The 20,348-nt window shown below is 29.6% G+C and overlaps 1 protein-coding gene across 5 annotated transcripts in view; it reads left to right on the top strand.

The window, feature by feature from the left end:
* Nucleotides 1–20,106, top strand: part of LOC142327939 (coiled-coil domain-containing protein 149) — a 44,682-nt gene extending 24,576 nt beyond the window's left edge. Inside the window, exons 5-10 of one of the 5 annotated variants that reach the window (XM_075371334.1) lie at nt 3,765–3,854; nt 9,747–9,837; nt 11,206–11,350; nt 12,321–12,514; nt 16,660–16,818; nt 19,667–20,106. In XM_075371334.1, the coding sequence (XP_075227449.1) occupies nt 3,765–3,854; nt 9,747–9,837; nt 11,206–11,350; nt 12,321–12,514; nt 16,660–16,818; nt 19,667–19,788 (801 nt within the window). In that variant the 3' untranslated portion in view covers nt 19,789–20,106. The remainder of the gene's footprint in view (nt 1–3,764; nt 3,855–9,746; nt 9,838–11,205; nt 11,351–12,320; nt 12,515–16,659; nt 16,819–19,666) is intronic. The other 4 variants (XM_075371331.1, XM_075371333.1, XM_075371332.1 and 1 more) reach the window with 4 other exon arrangements.
* The last annotated feature ends 242 nt before the right edge of the window (nt 20,107–20,348 follow it).

Genomic DNA, 20,348 nt, shown 5'->3' with positions numbered 1-20,348 from the left:
GTGAACGCATCTTCCCAAATCAGCTGATTTGGAAGTTCAGAGTTCCAGCCTTCAAGTACTAGTAAACAATGATAAACATTAATTAGTTGTACAAATTTTTCAATATTGTGATATTAAATAACATTTATGGCTTTGTTTAATATTCCATTGTAAATAATGTGCTATAATAAAATTGAATTAACTATATGTAAAATAGATAAATCATTAAGAAGTTAATTTCAAAATTTGAATAACAATTTCTATATTATATATAGTATTATTATTTCTGCTTAAAAGTCCATATAACAAATACTGTTATAATGATAACGCATTAAAAAATCTATTAATTTTTATATGTACTAAAGATTGTGGGTCCTAATGGACATGCAGAAAAGGTTTATTAACAAGAGTACATGATCAGATTAGCACTGTTAGCTGTTCAGTTGATCTATAAGTACTGTGTAGGCCAGTTGCACATTCATTGTTATAAAGAATATGCAAAAAAATCCTGTTATGAAAAATGAATACAGTTAAAAATATATTTACCAAAATTTTAAATTTTATACATGACCCATGAAATCTATAAACTGAACATTTTTAAACAAGATGGAGTTGTTTGATATACCTAATTTGATAAAAGTGAGATATTAGTTGAACAAACATAATACAATTGACTTGACTCCATATTAATGAGATTTACTTAGCACTTAAATCAGATACCATTAACCACAGCATAACCAGCAACACCACTACGAAGTAGTGGCTGAAAAAAATCATATGAAACATTGCCATGTATTTAGAAACCAAGTTGATTTTTTTTTTTTTATGTTGAACCAGATTTTGTTTATTTTACACATTTAAGTGATTTTGAGCTACAAAATACTTCTATAATTTTAACAATTTTTTCCATAAGGGGTGGTTATTAAGGGTTGAAACATTACAATAAATCATAAATTATATTACAAACAGTAAAGGTATTTTATTTTAATTCATTATAAACGCACCATAAAACATTCCAAACTGTTGAAAACTATTTTTTTTTATTTTACCATAAGAGGTGGTGGTTTCTAAGAGTTGAAACATGTAAAAAAATCATAAATTATGTACTGCACATAAAAGAATGTTTTTATTCTATATATTTAAACATGATTTTAATCTGTGAAATGTTGAATTTTTTTAAAAAGGATAGTTTCACCCCCAGAAACAAAAAGCACACATCAAGAACATATTACTTTTGAAGCAGAGGGTTAGATAAGCTTAATTACAAATTTTCATGAAAATTGATGTTGTCTGAAAGAATTCTGAGATAATACTCTATTTTTACTGTCAAACACTGGACTATTTGTAGCTCATGAAATAGAAAAGATGGTTTTAAGTTTTAAGGTAAAAAACTGCTTTTATAATTTATTTGCTCAAAGTTAAAATCTTTAATTAAACATTATTAATTAATTACATTCTTAGTACCACAATTTGATTTACTGGAGACTTAGCACTGATTATGAGGAGTTCCATTATCCAATCTGTTTTACGAATTGGAACTATCCATTCTGGTTTCATCCAGATACAGTTTCCTTAATAATTTTTACGTTATGTTTACAGTTTATTTCGTTTAATTTTTTTGTTGTGTAGTAAAGCAATGCAATTCGAATTAGCATTGTATGACTTATCATCAGAATATTTTCATTTGTTTCTACTTCATAATATAAATTACAGATGTTTTTAGTAATAAGAAATCATTCTTTCTTTTTATTTATATAATAAAGTACAGGAGAATATACATTCTATTAGCAAACTTTTTACTATTTTTGTAATTTATAGAAAAAACAATTTAATATCAATATTATCTACTTTTTTAAATAATTTAAAAGGATTATTTTATGTTTAATATTCTTTAAAGAGAAATTTTTTGTTTCTTTAAAAAAAGACAAGTTTAAAGTTATGTCTATTCAAACCTAATCTTAAAGTTGGGAGAAAACCAGGTGGGATGTAGGAAGTTTCTGATCATACATGACCAACACTAAGAAGGTTAATCAAAACTTCAGTACTTTGCAAAAATACTGAAATTTTAAGTTGAAAAATAAAAATTGAAATTGTTATTTGAAATTTTTGTTAATTCATCAGTAAATTCAAATTTTACTTATAATAAGATCAACTTTGTCTAAAAAAAAAAAAGAAGGAAAATACTAGGAAGTATTTTGCATGGGTATAACCACACATTACAGTCACCTTTAATGAAAAAAATTTAATGATCTCAATATGCTGTGTGGTTTCAATGCTTGCAGTCAAGTATAAAAATAAGTTTCTAGTTGATGAATCTGTAATCTATAATGTTTAATTTACTGATAAGTAAAGTACAAAAAAAATCTAGATTTTTTTGGTTTTAAAATATTCTTCTTCCCTAATTGTCTTGGGCAACTCTGCGTATTCTAGGAATCATATTTTCCTTGGGTGACCCACATTTATTTATGTGACTTCATGGTTGATGTCTCACTGATAATTGAGTCAACCTACTTTCTTCCATATATTCCAATTGATTACACAAAGCAATTTTATAATTCTTCATTTTATCTGACAGTCTATAATTTGTAAATCCTGCCTTATATCTTAATTCCTTATCTTATCTAGCAAACAGCAGCCCACAAAACTGAGGGCTTTTTTACTGCCCTTAAAACTTCATTTCAGCAACTCTGCATTTGATCCTGATTTCTGTTTAAACGACCCTATGTCTTTAGTCCCATATAGAAGAACAAATACTATCATAGTCATATATAATTTTACTGACTTTTCTTCTTTATTTTATTTTTTAATGTTTTATTAATTGTCTATATATACGAGGTGCGACAATAAAGTAATGAGACTGATTTTTCTTTACAAGATGTGGCAACCCTGCAGCTTGTGTAGGCACACCATCTTTGACCTTGGTCTATAAGCTACTTCTAGTCCAAGCGGCACATTGATGCAACTCTTCAGTCGTGAGTTGTGCTGTAATAAGTATATGCGTGTTTGTGTCCCTCGTCACATACAGTAACCCTGTTTAATACTTTTGTTTATCCCCACTTCTGTGATCAATTCCCTGCCTGTGTCAGTTATAAAGAAATGCCTTTGTACAAACTTTTAATAGAATTAACAAGATGGAAAGGGCATCTTCTTTTGATTAATATATTCCATAATTTAAATCTATCTAGCCTCTCAAATCCTTTTTGAAAATCAGTAAACACATTATGAGTCTCTAGATTATATTCTTTTCATTTTTCAATCAACTGCTTTTCTGGAAAGATAGCATCTATAGTTGGACTAGCCTTCTCAAATCCCATTTGGTTTTGAAAAGGATTAATAAATGAAATCCTTTTTATTGTGTTTATCTCATAATTTTACCACTAAATATTAAAAAAATTGAACTATATTACCAAAGAGATCGGGATTCAGAAGTTTTGTAAAAAGTAAATTTGTTTTTAAAATATCTATGTATCAAAGCAGTCTGGAAGAACTGAATCTGAATAATCAGGTTATACTTTATTTTTATTGCTTATTCAGCGCTAGAATTTTAATATTTCTTTTTACTTTATATAAATAGTAATTATTGCCTTGTTCAAAACTTCCTCATTCTTATTCCTTAAGGCATTTATTTTTTTATTTTTAAATTATTTTTTCAGACCTATAATTTTTATATATCTTTTATCTATTAATTTTTTAGACTACATACTATTACTTTATTATAATTTATTTAAACATTTTGTTCATTACTTTTCTTACCTTCTTTTTTTTTATATATTTTTTTTTAACAGCAAATGGATACTAGTTATTACCCTTGTGCTGAACCTAATCGACTCCTTTCAGATCATACTGATCAAATTCAAGTTAATATATTGACCCGGGTAAATTGACTTTTATTTTTATTTGTTTTTAAAAGTTTTACTTTTATTTGGTTAATTTGTTATGATTATTTAATAATTATGTTTTCCCAAGTCAATTCTGTTTATTTTGTTATGGCAAAAAAATATGTTTAATTATTTAGGATATTATATATGAAGAGTTAAATATATTGTTCTAAACAGTGTATGTTAATAAATTTCACAATATTTTTAATAACTATTATTTTAATTTTCTTTAATGTGATATAATGATTTTTACTTTCCCGTCTAGATAGCGCTACAGCACAGCTATAGCTCTAGAAGGGAAAGTATTGTAATCAGTCCAATTTTTGCATATGCGGTTTTCATCAGATCTTGATGTTTTAACACCTAAGAAGCCCAAAAAACCAGATGGAAATTTTCTGGATGTTAATGTTCATATGTATGTGTGTGTGTTCAGTTGACCTCTAAATCACCTTATATCTCCAGAACTACCGGACCGATTTTGACCAAACTTGATCAGATTACTTTTATATAAGGGACATTAATGCCAATAAGTTTTCAACTTATAAGGTCGCCAGGGTGAGGCTGTAGAGCAAGGTCGCCTTTAGTTAAATTAAGATGTCCATGTTAAATAGCTACACTCTATTCAGTGAATGATTGCTAATGTAGAATTTTCTAATACTGTTAAAAGTGATCTAATGTGCATGCATACTTGCATATACACATCCTAATTTATCTTTAAAGAATGTGCAGAAAGATTTCAAAATAACATTTCTGAATGATAATCTTAATCTACCATTCTAATTGGGTTAGAAATTGAATAAAATTCTGTATTAATGAGGTGTTTTAACCATTGTCAGTATTTACTATCATTATTAGGTACTGTTACCCATTTTATTGATAAAAATGATTTTTTTGGGGAAAAAAGTTTTAAATTCAGATTTTGAAGCTAATATTTAAAACAGAATTTATATTAATAAATATGCTAATTTTACCAAAAAAAGGTAATTTTTTTCTCAAAAAAAAAAAAAAAATTTTTTTTAGAAAATGAATTTTATTTCATGTAATTGTACGAATGTTGGCATTTTAGGATACATACATTTTAGTTTATTTTTTAAAGATGATATCTTCCAGGTGACCTCCTCTTCTACGTAAACACTCACGAAGTCTCTTTGTTAAATTGTTCATGGTTTGACGTAACATCTCAACTGGAATTTGCGCAATTGCTTCTTGGATTTTTGCCTTCAGTTCTTCCATTGTAGCAGGTCTACTGCGGAACATTTTGCTTTTAAGGTAACCCCCACAAAAAGTAATCGCAAGCTGAGAGATCAGGCGATCTGGGAGGCCATCTAATGTCACCGTTTCGTGAAATGACACGTAGTCCAAACAATCGGCGTACAGCTGCCATCGATATTCGTGCAGTATGTGACGTTGCTCCATCTTGTTGAAACCAGGCTGTGTTAAGAATTGGTGGAAATCTCTTTTGTTGTTCCACAACAAAGGTTTCAAGCACGGCTACGTAACGAGCCGACGTCACTGTAATCGCAAGACCGTTGTCATCCTCAAAAAAATAAGGGCCTATAACACCGCAAGATGACATAGCATACCACATGGTCACTTTCTGGCTGTGCAATGGACGCTGGTGTAGCTGCGTAGGATTTTCTTGTGCTCAGTATCTGAAATTTTGCTTGTTAACAAATCCACTGGGGTGGAAATGCGCTTCGTCTGACATCCACAGTTCGTGAACAAACTCTTCGTTATCATTTATCTTCTGAAGCATTACATTACAGAATTGTGCTCGCACAACTGCATCGTTCGGTTTCAGTTCCTGGACGATCTGCAACTTGTATGGATGGAATTGCAAGTCCTTCACTAACATTCTTTGAACACTTGAACTATGCAATTGTAAAGATGCTGAGAGACGACGGATTGTCCAAGATGTGGACAGCATCTTGTAAAGCTTGAACATTCTGTGGTGTACGAACGGTTTGCTCACGGCCTGAAGATTTCTTTTTCATTGCCGAACCAGTTTCCTCAAAATTAGATATCCATGTTTTAATTGAATCTGCTGATTGAACATGGTCATGCCGTCCCAGATTAAAATGACAGCGAAATTCTCTACACGCTCCCTCCACACTGTCATTGTTTTTTGTAAAACGCTTTGATAGCAAATGCACGTTGCGCACCACTCCAAGGATCCATGACAACTAAATGGCAAGTTAGGTAAGAGAGGCTGGCGCCACTTATCAAGTGGTACCAATCGCCCATGCCTACCAACACAACATTCAAAATTTCCCGTTTCTTTGAATCACTCTGTATTTATTTTAATTAGTTCCAGAGTTATAGCCGAATAAAATTTTAATTAATGAAATATTTGGATCTTACAAGGGGGCACATCGGTTCAATCAGACTTCATCTCCATCTTTTTTTTTTTTTTAATTTAAATATATTGATTTATCAATTAATTATTAACCTCTGATTGTAAAAAAAATTCACAATAATTCACTAAAACAAAAAAAAAAAAATTATGAAAAAATATCAAAGTTATTAATGAAATCAAATTTTATGTACTTTTCATTTTAAAAAAATGTGGATATATAATTTAATAGGCGTACAAGGAACTCATGTGTTGTCCACATCAGATTTTTTTTAATTTACGTATTATACTGACATTTTTATATAAAATTAGTTTATGTATTACCACCATTTCCCTTTTTTTGAATAATTTTATATTTTAAGAACAAATGAAATATAAGTTAAATACAAGAGGCTATTAAAATGTTTCACAACTAGCTCGACAAGAAACTGCTTTATTTATCTAGATGCACACACTGTCACCATCAAAGTTTACCCCTTGCACAACAATACAGCAATCCCAGCATACTTTCCTCTTTTGGAATGTGCCTGGAAATCCATTTCCCAAAGCATGGCAAGTACCTTCTGTTGTTCTCTGGATCTTCGCACTGGTGTCAAAACAGCACCCTTTAAGTTGGATTTTCAACTGTGGAAAGAGGGTAAAATCCTCAGGAGCCAAATCTGGAGATTACAGCATGTGCTGAAGTGAGATCATGTTGTGTCTTGTGAAAAACCACTTCCATTGCGGGGAGAGAATGGTGACAGGGTGCATTGTCATCATGGAGCATCCAGTTTTTTGCATGCCACAACTCTGCTTGCTTTCACCAAATGTCCTCCCTTAGCCATGTTAAAACTTGGCAGTAGAATTCACTATTGATGAATTCTCAATGCACAATGCCGCAAATGTCAAAAAAGATAATGAGCATGCACTTATTTGAACTACAGACCAGCCTCATCCTTTTCAGTAGTGGAGATGATGATATCTTCCACTGAGAAGACTATTGCTTCGTCTCAGGGTCATACCCATACACCCAAGTTTCATCACCAGAACGATCCTCAACATGAAGGATAAGTCACCTACAACACACTAACGGAGTTCATGGCAGAATTCAACACAGTATTCCTTCTGCTTCAGGGTCAGCAGTCTGGGAATGAATTTGGCAGCCACAAGGCATATGTTCAGATCACACGTCAGGATTGTCTGGACTGTTTCATATGATACATTGACAATGGAGGCAATGTTGTGGATTGTTTTTTGATGATTCTCATGTACAAGTTGCTGAAAGGTTTTGATATTTTCCGGTGTTGACCTTGTTGAAGGTCTTCTTGATCTTTCATCTTCCAGCAATGTTCTGCTGTTTTTTGAAGCACCCATGTCATTCAGAACACCTTGCATAACTCATGACAGCATCACCGTAAACTTGCTGCATCATGTGTGCAATGCCTCAGTCGCAGATTTGCTGAGTTTCTTAAAAAATTCTATGTTCACTCTGTTCAACCTTGCTATTCATGTTTAAATCACGAAAGTCATAATGCACAGTCATAATAGCATGAGCTGCGCAGTTGCTGATGTACACAGTGCAATTTCTCTTGGCACACAAAAAAAAATCGGTGCACCCTGTGATTGTGCATGCAGCCTTGTGCTGCTATCTGTTGGTGTATTACAGAACTATCTCTAAACGTTTTGATCGTATAATCTAATGAATAATAATTATGTGAAATGAACATATAAAATTTCATAAAAAATTTGACACCAATGAAATTTATGGTGCTCTTAGTCACAGCCTACTCGGCATATGTGGAAATCATGTATGTTATATGTATGTATAACTCATAAACATAGCTCGTTAAATTTTTTAATTCTTAACATTTTACCTATGGAGGGGAGCAGACCCTCTCCAACTTATAAACCTTCCAGAGAATTGGATATAAAGTCATTCACCAGATGAGATGAATGTTTGCAGACTGACTTCATTTAAAAGTAATTTTTAAAAAAATTTGTTTTACTTAACAGTAAAAATGTTGTATGAAAATTAGGCTAAGTTAAGGTGATTAATGCAGGTGTTTATTTATAGATGTTTTTGTACAGTTGTAATTATACTAAAAATTATTAATAATATGTTTGTTATTTAAATACCACTTCGTCTTAAAGTCATGCAACCCAAAAAATAATAAAGCATGTATTTAATTCGAAAACAGATTATATTAAAAGTATTTAAACAGAGTTGTAAAAATGCACACCAGCTGCATCTAGATGTACTTTTAATTGTGTGTTTGTATACTTCCTAATACAGCTTCTGTAATTTTTTCAGTTTCATTTTTATGTTGATATTCATTTCTTTAGTGGTGTACTAAAGAAGCAACTCTAGGTGTATTTGCCCGCTGCAGCAACTCTAGGTGCATTTTATAAAAGCCCCTAAAGAAAAAACATGTGGTGATAAACTTGGGGCCATAATCCTTTTAAAATTAGATGGTCACCAAAATCTTCTTGGATTCAGTTGTATTTGCTGCATCAGTCTTGTTATACATATCTTCAGCTATTAGATAGAAATTAATTTAATTACTTTATCTTGGAATACAATTACAGTATTGTTTAAAAAAAATTAGTAATATAATTAATTATCTTCATTTATGAAATGAAAAGCTAAGCATTGATTCTTTTCAGTATGTGAAAGTGAATTTTGGAACACCATGGATTTATATTGCTTCAAATTTGGTTATTCTGTGTATTAATGTATTTGCTTAGAATGATACATGCTTCATCACTAAATTAAACAATAACACTGTACATTTACTTCTAATAAATGATTAAAACCACTTGCAGCAGTTAACTCTCTTTTATTTGACTCTTTAATTTCTTGAACAGCACTGATTTTGTAGGTTTTTTATTTTAGGTATCATATTTCTCTGAAATCTGTTGTTTAAGAATTTTGATTTGAGGAGATGGTTTACACATTGGTATTCCAGTAAACTCCAGCAGTTGCTTTTTTATTACATTTTTAGTACACATAAATTTCAATTTCATATTCTTACCAGAAATTTAAAAAAAACAATGAAAAATTATCATTATAGGATTATCTCCTATCCCTTCATTTTTATGAAAATAATTGATTTATTCTATATATGAGTGTAAGGGATTATACTGAAAAATAATTATTTCGTCAGCATATAGGAATCTCTTCCAAGATAATTTTCTAAAATAAAAATCTGTTGTTCTAGTGAAAAACTCATTTTTCACTTCTATTTAACAAACACTTCTCAAATAACTTATGGCATTTCAAGAAAAAAATTCAGTGTTTTGGACACCATAACAAGAATAATTTCTCTACATATCCCTGCTTTGAAGAAATATATTTTCAATTCTAGGTTGCATGATTTTTGGACACCCTATTATTATTACTAATCTTTCACCTAACTGCTAATTCAATTCAGATAAATAATATTTTGTTTGCTGCTTAATATTATTTTAGTGTTATTATTACAATTATTGGCTTTTAATAATTATTAGTGCTTTTAATATGATCGTTGGTATTTATTTGTTGTGAATACTAACAATAGAGCATGCTGGATAAGAAACGTAATAAAGGAAGTGTTCGTCTAGGTACTAACAATTGTAATTCATCTGGAATGGTTGTCTCACATAAACAAGGTAATAAATTGATTTAACATTTCAGTATTATCCTTTTTTTAAATTTGATTTTTTTTGTATCATTTGCTTTATGTTTGATGGTTTAATTATAGGAATACTAAGCAATCGCTAAGAATTTTGCTATCTTAGTTTCAGTTAATATCAACACTTAGTAATTTAATTAAATAATTCTTAATATATGAGGATGGGGTGAAACGTTCTGGGACTGAATTTTTGTGAATACATTTTGATTTATTTTTCAATATAGTCACTATTAAGGTCTATACACTTAGTGAGTGTTCCATAAGAGCATTTAATGCTAGTTTGGTACATCGATTTATCCTACTCCTTAAAATAATAATCTACGGCGGCATTCGTTATTGGTTGAAAATCTCTGTCCTCCAAGCCATTTTTTTTGGTTAGGAAACAAGTGAGTGTCACTGGGAGCCAGATCAGGTGAATGTGGAGGGTGTTGGAGCAGTTTGAACTGTAATTCATTGATTTTTGGCATTGCAATAACTGAAGTGTGAGCTGGAGCATTTTCTTGATAGAAAGAACTTTTTTTTGCCAAATGCAGTTGTTTTTTCTTAATTTCATTGCCGAGATGCTGCAATAGGATAAAATAATATTCACCATTTACTAGACATGCAGGTCTAATAAATATCTCTTAAGTATGTGGAAAATAATTTGAGCTTGTGTTCTACAGTAAGTTGTCTTGATACCCACTGCACACAGACTTTACAGAAGCTGAGCTCATCGTGGATGATTTGATGAGCAGAGCCATTAATGATGTTTAAAGAAGACGCTACCGCACTGATGGTAACTCACCTATTCATCAGAACCTCTCTCAAGCTTGTTGAATCTTGTCGTCCGTGGTAGAGGTTGACAGGCATCCTGTTCCCTCTTCATGCATCACACTAATCAAGCCCTTTTAAACTACTTGATCCATGAAAAAAGTTTTTTCATGATGAAGCACTGTTCCCAACCATGTTTCAAAGCAAATTTGACACAAGACTTAGTCTCAGAAAATTGCTTCACCAAAACATGCATTAATACCCTGGTGATGCTAGTGTGTTGAAACTCATACTGTTCGTACAAAAATATGTTTAACTAAACATCACGTGAAAGTGAACCTGCAGTGTTGTAATATTTTTCCTTACGGAAACAGACTCATTACTCTGTTAATAGACCACTTAAATTTTGTGGATTCCAACTAACATTTTATTCTATATAAAGGTTTACTAACTTTTTTCAATTCAACAACTGAATACAGCAACCATTTTAATAATTATTTTAATTATTAAAAAGTTAGTCAAACACTTATGCAAGGATTTTCTAATGTAACAATTTTTCGTGCTGTAAGTTGTTTATTTTATTTAATGTTTCTAGTTCAGCAGCTACTAGAGAATGGTACTCCAAGTCAGCTACCTAATACTGAAGCTACACTTGCAGATCTGCGTTCACTTTGCCTTGCATTATTAGAAGCATTACAAGATAAATCATTAGCACTCTCTCATCAAAAGAAATCAAACAAGTCAGTATTTCATTACGTTATTGATTATTTTAAATTATACTCACGGGCGTGCGCACAACAACTCACCAAAGTTTCATCACAGTCAGATGAATGATATAGGAACACATACAGGACAAACAGACAAACAAATATTCATTTATATATATAAGATTATTTTAAGTAAATTTCATTCTATTATTTTTGTAATATTCATTCGATTGATTCAAATCATTCATTAATTCAATTCATTAAAGTTTGTGCTTTAACTAGCAAATCTCCACTACTACATACATATATATATATATATATATATATATACTTTTTTTTGAGATGATATATATGTAAAAATGTTCTCAATTATGCCAAGAAACATGGGTAAAAATTTGGTTGCAATTAATTGAGTAGTTTTTTTTGTTTATCCCCAACAAACAAAAACCCTCTTCCTCTTTACATAATAATATAAGAGTACATTGTTTAATTATAATTATTTTCAATTGCTATAAATTTTATTCAGTTAAATTCATTTAATTCAATATCATAATCTATATAATTCGGTTTGGATGATATTATATGGATTGAATTTTTTCCATCTAGTTTAATCATGTTGAAAATGAGTTATTAAACTTATTTATTAATCAATAAATGATTAAACTAGGGATAAGTAACCCTTATGTGTGATAGAAATAACTTTTACTAAATATATTAAGAAACCATAAATTTTTAAGGGATTCAATTTACTAAATACCTAAAATTTATTGAATATTTAAGTAAATTATTGAAATATTAAATAATGAAATGTCTACTAATTGAATATTTATATTTATCAAACTTTAAAATCGTTTTGGTTCAGTTAAAAGTATGTAAACATTAAAACAATAAATCAACCATTCAAAGGAAATGGTGCTGACTTAGAGAAGTTTCATTACATAATTATTATTATTTTGTTAATAATTTACTGTTAATTTTAAAACAAATTGTTCTAATGTTTTAGGATATTAGCTAACCGATTATATGATCTTGAACAGCGGCTTGCCAATGTACAAAATGGAATGCCAGTATACCCATCACAGATATTATTAAATGGATATTCTGGTTCAAATGTTGATAAAGATTTCCAGTTACATCAGAATAATAATATTGATGATAATTCTGATAGTAACATTAGCAATACTGATGATAACAATAGTAAGTTCACTGTATTTATATACATATATATATCAAAACGCAGTTAGTTGTATTTATACATCCATCTGAAGTCACGTGCCATATCTGTGTTATGTGCAATGTAATTTATTTGTTTTATATAATTCAAAACAGTATTTCCATTCAGTTACATGGAAATACTTAGCTGATTTGCGACATTAATATAAGAAAAATGTTACTTTAAGCATATGTCTAGAACGCATGCTTTTTTCGAGTTACAGCCAACAGAATATTTTACCCTTACTTCTGCTCCAGAGATAAAATGAAGCCATACTTAAAATTCTTTGCAACTGTAATTAAGGGAAAAATTTGAAGGTTTTACAAGTTTTATAATCTGGAAAATTGAATAAAATACATCCCAGAACTGTATCTTTAGTAATTTTCAAGAAAACGTTTGCAAAGCTCGAAATATTTGACTAATTGAAAACAAATTGTAGTAAAAAGATATTTATACATTTAAACAGAGTAAAAATCCTTTTCATAATGCAAAAAAAAATTGTCAAAATTAAATTTAACTATTGATCTCAAAATACATAGAATGAAATAAAAACTATATTTGAAAAAATGAAAAAATGCTTTAATAATTGCAATCTTAGGATGATTTATTATTGAAATACTTAGGATTTATGATATTGAAATGCGAACATACATTCAAAATAGTTGGTTGTTCAGTATGGCCACCATTTTGTTGAATTTAGTTTGATGAATCCACTTCTCAAGAATCTCTCATAGCATCACGAGTGTTCTTAATTGCTGCTGCAGCTTCTGTGATGTGATTTCTTTACAGTTCTTATGTGCCAATGCATATAGAATAAACCATCGACTTTATCAAATACCTAAAAGAAATAAGTAGTTTGATGGTATGAGTAGTTTGGGTATGAGATTGGGACATTGTGATCACCATTCTACTGGTCTATTTTGAATAATCCATCTGTTATATTTATTACATAAGCAATTTGTAACATTAGAAGAGAAGTGAGTTGGTACACCATCATGTATAACCATTCCTATAGTACATCTTCAGTTGGATTATCTTCAAAGAGTTCAATTAGACTAATTTTCAAGAAACATAGTTATTCTACTCCTGAAATACTGTTTAGTAAAAAAAAAAAGGAACAATGAATTGTCACCAAGAAAACTGCACCACATATCAAACAATCAGTATGTAAAAATGGGCCATATCATACAGGTTTTCCTTTAGCGAAGCAAGTGGATTTCTAAAACTGAAAAGTTCATTTATCTGAAAACACAGTTCATCAGGAACAGGTATATGAACTTAGAAAATTGGTATTGCATGCATATTTTCTAATTAACCATTGACAGAATTTTTATTCATTTACTACAATCTGGCAGTAGTATGGCATGTACATATGTAATATGGATTGGGTACGATTGTTCTCATAATTTTCACCATACATTTAGTTGGGAAACATTTAAATTACATGATAAACTTCAGGTGCTTATGGTAGAAGATGATCACATAATATCATACAGTATTTCTTGTATTTGCATTTCTTACAAATCATTGTCAGCCAGCATCTAAAAAACAAGTAAGTATTTTATTCTGACACACAATTATACATTATGAATCACTTCAGAAGTGGATAAATATGCTACTTCTTTGTTAAAAAAGGATTTACTTCACTATTTACCTTCTTTTCTTTTTCCTGTTTAGCCTCCGGTAACTACCGTTTAGATAATACTTCAGAGGATGAATGAGGATGATATGTATGAGTGTAAATGAACTGTAGTCTTGTACATTCTCAGTTCGACCATTCCTGAGATGTGTGGTTAATTGAAACCCAACCACCAAAGAACACCGGTATCCAAGATCTAGTATTCAGATCTGTATAAAAATAACTAACTTTACTAGGACTTGAACGCTGGAACTCTCGACTTCCAAATCAGCTGATTTGGGAAGACACGTTCACCACTAGACCAACCCAGTGGGTTACTTCACTATTTACCTGGATAGATCAAAGGAAACCATAGTAATACCTTGATCAGAGCAACATCATAGATTACACAATTAATTATAATATAAAAAATAGATATGAAATAATATTAAGGTAAACATATGAAGATATGAAATTTAAAAAAATAACTACAAAATAATTCAGAAGGCATTAATAAAAATTATGCTATTCATGGTTTCAGCATACCTATTTCTCTAAGACTTTTCTCTACACCATCAAATATTTCATGATTTGGTATTCACATTAGGAAGTGGATGTTTGTCAGTATTTTTGAACTACAGTCATAACATTATTATTTACGTAACTATAAATTAATGACATCCATTCATTTGTGTATATAAGTTGATAATGTCTCCTATTAGATATAATAGCAGACAAAAATATTTTTTAACTTGTTAACACAAAACCACTTGCAAAGTTATATGCATACAATTTACAAATTTAATTTTTATTCAGCTTTTATTGCCCACAAATCTTTCAGATTTAATGTTTTAGATGCTATTTTTTTTATTTTGAGTTATTATTTAACATTAAGACGATTTTTGTTCTATTTACTATTGTAATTTTTTCCATATTTTTATTTTGAATTAAAGATGAATTTCTGAAACTTGTATTTATTTTCTACTGACTTTTTGTATCAGTTACTCAAAATTAAATTCTGTTAAAAAATGTTATTTTTTTATCATAACTTAACAAATTTAATTTATGACAAAACAAATAAAATATTATTTTTTGCTCTAATTTTTTGGTCCATGTGTTCTCTCTTACTTTTGATTAGCCTATAAAAGAATGCATTAATTATATGAATTTCTGAAAAGTATGCTTTCATAGAGTAAATGCCCTGACAATAAATTGAGAAAACAAAATGAATTGAATGCACCTGTTCTTTATCATTTCTCTCAGTGTCCAATAAAGTAGAAGACATGCATAACATAATTGTTACTGGAAAAAATCAGATACATCATTACCAATCAGAATCAAAGCATGATTCATTATAATGATAAACATTCTTCTTTACCTTTATGCAAGAAATCTTCAAAGTTGCATCCCCTGCTAGTAAGATTATGCTTACATCATTTTGAGATGCTCAAAGAATTCTGCTAACTAATTGTAGAAGTGAGGTGATAATGTGAATGGTGCAGTAAGTTCTGTTGATGCTTTTGGTAAAATTTAAAGAAATTGAGACCTAATGACTAGATAGTTACTATTACATCACACCTCATATGCCTTGAATAACTCAGCAGAAAACTGATGAATTTAGAGGTAGGTTGGTAACTTTATCATCTGTCTTACAGCTTTGATTTAATTCGAAGCAATTTTCATCAATTTGGCTAGCTAAAAATTCACATAGATGGTTAGTTTTCATGGATATCAAGATTTTGATTATGAGATATAATGTAACTGAGTCAGCAACCCAGAAATATTATTTTTATTCAGCATGTTCTGGGGACTTTTTTAATTATCTTGCACAATATTTTTAATAACCTATGTGGTCCTACATATTTCACTTACATACTTCAACTAGTGAAAAATATAAAAGAGTATTTGAAAGTGAATTAGATGCACTAATGCAAGCACTTGAAATCAAGAGTTCTAAGGTTCAAATCTTAGTAAAGACAGTTACTTTTATACGGATTTGAACACTAGATCGTGGATACCACTGTTCTTTGGTGATCAGGTTTCAATTAACCATACTTCTCAGGAATGATCGACCTGAAACTGTACCAGATTACACTTCATTTACATTTATACATATCATCCTCATTCATTCTCTGAAATAATACCTTACAGTGGTTCCGGAGGCTAAACAAAAAAACAAAAGAGATGCACTAATGTTGCAGCTACCTGTTTTTATTTATTGATAGTAGATATTTTACAAATAAAATAATTTTCTTTATATCATGTCAATAGAATAAAATTTTTTTCATAATAATATTGAATTAGTTATTAATTTGGTGACTGAATATTTTTACTCTCTTTTGTCTAATCAGATCTAAATTTCATTATTTGTTATTGTTTCCAGTAAATAACAACTGGACATGTCTTTAAACTATGATTATGAAAGCTTTTATTTTTGCAAAAATATTTAATTATGTGTGGTATATTCTTTGATAACAAATATGTTTATAACCTTTATAACTTGTTTTTCAGTTTCAGAAAATATTTGTTGTAATATAAGTGAAAAATTATGTATAAACGATATTAGAGATGGTGCATCAAATAATGTATCTAGTTTAAACCAATCTCCTACAAATCATGATCTTAAGCAATATCAACATTCAAAGTCAGATGATGATACTTCAAGTACTGGTAATTATCATTACACTTTATTTACCTTTAGTTTAAGTAAATAATATATTAAATATGGATTCACTTTTTTATGACCTCCATTATTATTTTGTGTTAAAAAAAGAATTATCTGTTTTATATATAAATACATATCACTCCATAATTGTGTATATGATGAATGTTTCTGCTGAATCTGATGAGTCTCAGCATTCATGCCTTTATTTCTTCACGCACTTACAACCTTCATGCTAGTCAATCTTTCATTAATTATTTTGTCTTCCTGTACTTCTCTTCCACCTTGATATTATCGTTAGTTGAAACCTTATCTTCCTTCTACAGTACTATATAGAGCCTCAATTAATAAACATTTGTAATGTCAGCTTATTATAATGCTTATATTAACTATTTTGAAAATTTTTTTAATATAATATTTCATGTATTTTCACCTGTTTCAGGTAAAATTATTTTAAATATCTAAAAAAATTTGTCATGCTCTTCTGTCATATTCATCAGGTGGTATGAACTAGTTTTTCATTTTTTATCCTTTACTTTTGCCTATCCCTTTTTTAATAATTGCTGTGTTTTCTTCAACTTATGTCTTTTACAACTTGCTCTCTCCATTTCTTTCTGGGTTTCCAATGTTATTGTGCCAATAAATTTCTTTTCTAAATGCCATTCTTGCTATCCAGATTTTATTTGTTTGCTTTATATTCCCAACTGTTCGGTTTATTTTCCCTTTAGTATTTCCTACAAGCTATCCATTTTGAGTTATTACCATGATTAATTTCACTGTTTGAGATGTTCATCCAATGACATACATCAAACCTAAACTAAAGAAGAGATCTTTTCCACCAAAATAATCTTTGATTTTAGTAATCTCTTATCGGTAGATAATGGTAAGAGAAGTGAATTGTCTTTTTTTTTTTAATTTTCATCTCTCTTTTAAGCATTATCAGGTAAAATCTGTCATATCTATAATATTTATCTATAGAATGCCTTTCATTCAGAAGGTTCCTCCAGGTTTGAATCCTGGTCAGACTTGGCATCTTTAAAATGCTAAAAAATTAATTTTTCTTACTATCACTCAAAAAAATAAATAACTCTTATTGAACAACAGCATTTTACTATATAAATAAATAATGTAATAAATATTAATGAATTAATTTTTACATTTCAGTGTTACTTTTATTTTTTGCATGATTCTCAAATTATTCTGTTTGTTCACTCTCCATTCAGCCTTCCATATCTCAATGCCCTGATTTATATTCTCATCACTGTCTCTTAACATCCTTTAATTATTGTGAATTTTAAATCTATTATCATTTATTTTCATAGCTTTACTCATAGCTTTTTAGCCCTTTTTTTAATATTAATCTGAACATAATTATTGCAGTATATTTGGAGATGGTGATAAGAGCTAATCATTTCTGATTCCATCATATCAATACTCATTATTATTCCATTTTTTTGAGTTGCCATGCAACTCAGCATGGGTTTTTGCTGACTTCAGTTATGATTCATCCCTGTTCATTGGCACTATTATCCAGTTCCTAACTCCCAATCCACTTTCATCCCTCATCCATCTTGTTTATGCTATGCCATAAATATAGGTTTGCCTGTTATGTACAAGGCATATCGAGAATGTAAGTACCATTTTATTATTAAAAATACATTTAACTTTCAACAGAACAATTTTATTATTACATGGAAGCACCTACCTTAAACTTATTTTCTACATAATTTCCAGCATTGCACTTTTCATATCTTGTAATTAGAGTTTTCATTCCTTCCTCAAAGAATAGTACCACCAGAAAAGATAACACAGTTTCAGCATTTTTCAAATAGGCATCATTGTCATAGCACTGACCCACAATGGATCACTTGAGTGGTAGTCATTGGGCACTAAGTCAGGACTGTAAGGTGTAAGATGAGTGCTTAAATTGCCCTTAGTCAAATTGTTCATTCGGACAAGCTTCACCAACAACATGTTAATGAGCATTGTCATGAGTAACAAAACCCCATGCATGCCTCTCCCCCATTAAGTTTAAGTGAATGCGGATTGCACAGCGCAGTTTTTTAAGAATATCACAATGAAGTGAAGCATTTATAGTCTCACCTGTCACAAGAAATCAACCAACAAAACCCCTTTTTTATCTCTGAAGATAGTACACATGATTTTTTAAGTTGAAATAGTAGTGAACTACTGTTTTTTTGAAGATGTTGGGTGTCACCATTCCATAGACTGCTGATTGGATTCTGCACAATGTGAGAAATTCAGGTCATTAGTCACTATTTGGCTCAAAAAATCATCACCTTTTCCATATCAGTTAAGAAAAGATTGGCAGAGTCTAATCACTTGGTACTGTGATCCTCTGTCATATTTTTAGCACCCAACAAGACCAAAGTTTATGATAGCCTAGGTTTTGTATTACAGTCTCATTTAGAATTATTCATGAAATTTTAGGGAACTCTGTACATAATGAAGAAATTAAAAAACATTGATTTCCTTTAAGCTTTTTATCTACTTGCATAACCAGATCATTATTCACAACAGAAAGGCACTCACTATTTTGCTCATTATAAATATTGCTGGGTCCCTCATTGATATACCCATTGAGGGTACAACTGCAATTATATTTTAAAAAATTATTGAAAATTTGTAAATATTCCATTCAAGAGGTTCAGATTTCAGATTAGGATATATTGTAATTTCATATTCAAGTCAGCAACAGTTTTGAGAGAACAAAAATTTATGGAAGTAAAAGAAAACATAGGAATTGGTGAATGGGTGTGACCACTGTTTTTAATGAATAAAAAATGATTATTTATAGTAAACTTTGTGTTATTTTAATTGTTTTTGTTATTACAGTGACAAATGCCATACCATCTGAAACGGAAGAATTAACTGTTGATGTTCTTCCTCCACAGTTGCAAGAACTAGTTTTGAATGCTTTAAAAGATATTGAAGATAATCAAAATTCAGGGTCATAGAAGAAATATTTTATAAATTTATTTTAAATATTTCATTTAATTACATAGGAAACTGGTTTTATTTTTAATGTTCCAGTAACATACTGTCAATGCTTTAATTCAGTTGAAGAAAAATTTATTCAATTTTGGTTGCAATAATTAATTTTTTTCTGCATAAATCTACTCTAAAATATTTAAATTAAGTGTTACGCCTTATTTTGATATTTAAAATATTGGTTTATAATGTATACAATGTATTTATTATTGTCATTATTTATTGTATAATACTGTATATTTTAATGTTACTACATTATGTACTTATTTGAGGTTATTTATTATATTTCTTTACATTAACAATTTACATAATTTTTACTTAATTATCCCTACTTATTGTCATAATTATTAACTGAAATTATTATTATTATTTCACATCATTATTATTTTTTCACTAGGAGAGAGATGAAATACTCTGAGGAAATTTTGAGGTAAATGAATTAAATTATTTAGGTATATTGTAAATCAATTTGTCAATATATCCTGCAAGTTTTATTAAAAAAAATATATATAGTTGTTGTTTTTCC

This window comes from Lycorma delicatula, chromosome 7 (assembly GCF_047948215.1).
Source record: "Lycorma delicatula isolate Av1 chromosome 7, ASM4794821v1, whole genome shotgun sequence".
Taxonomy (NCBI): Eukaryota; Metazoa; Arthropoda; class Insecta; order Hemiptera; family Fulgoridae; genus Lycorma; species Lycorma delicatula.
The sequence above is the reverse complement of the archived record's forward strand: the minus strand, read 5'-3'. Positions and strand labels throughout refer to the sequence as shown.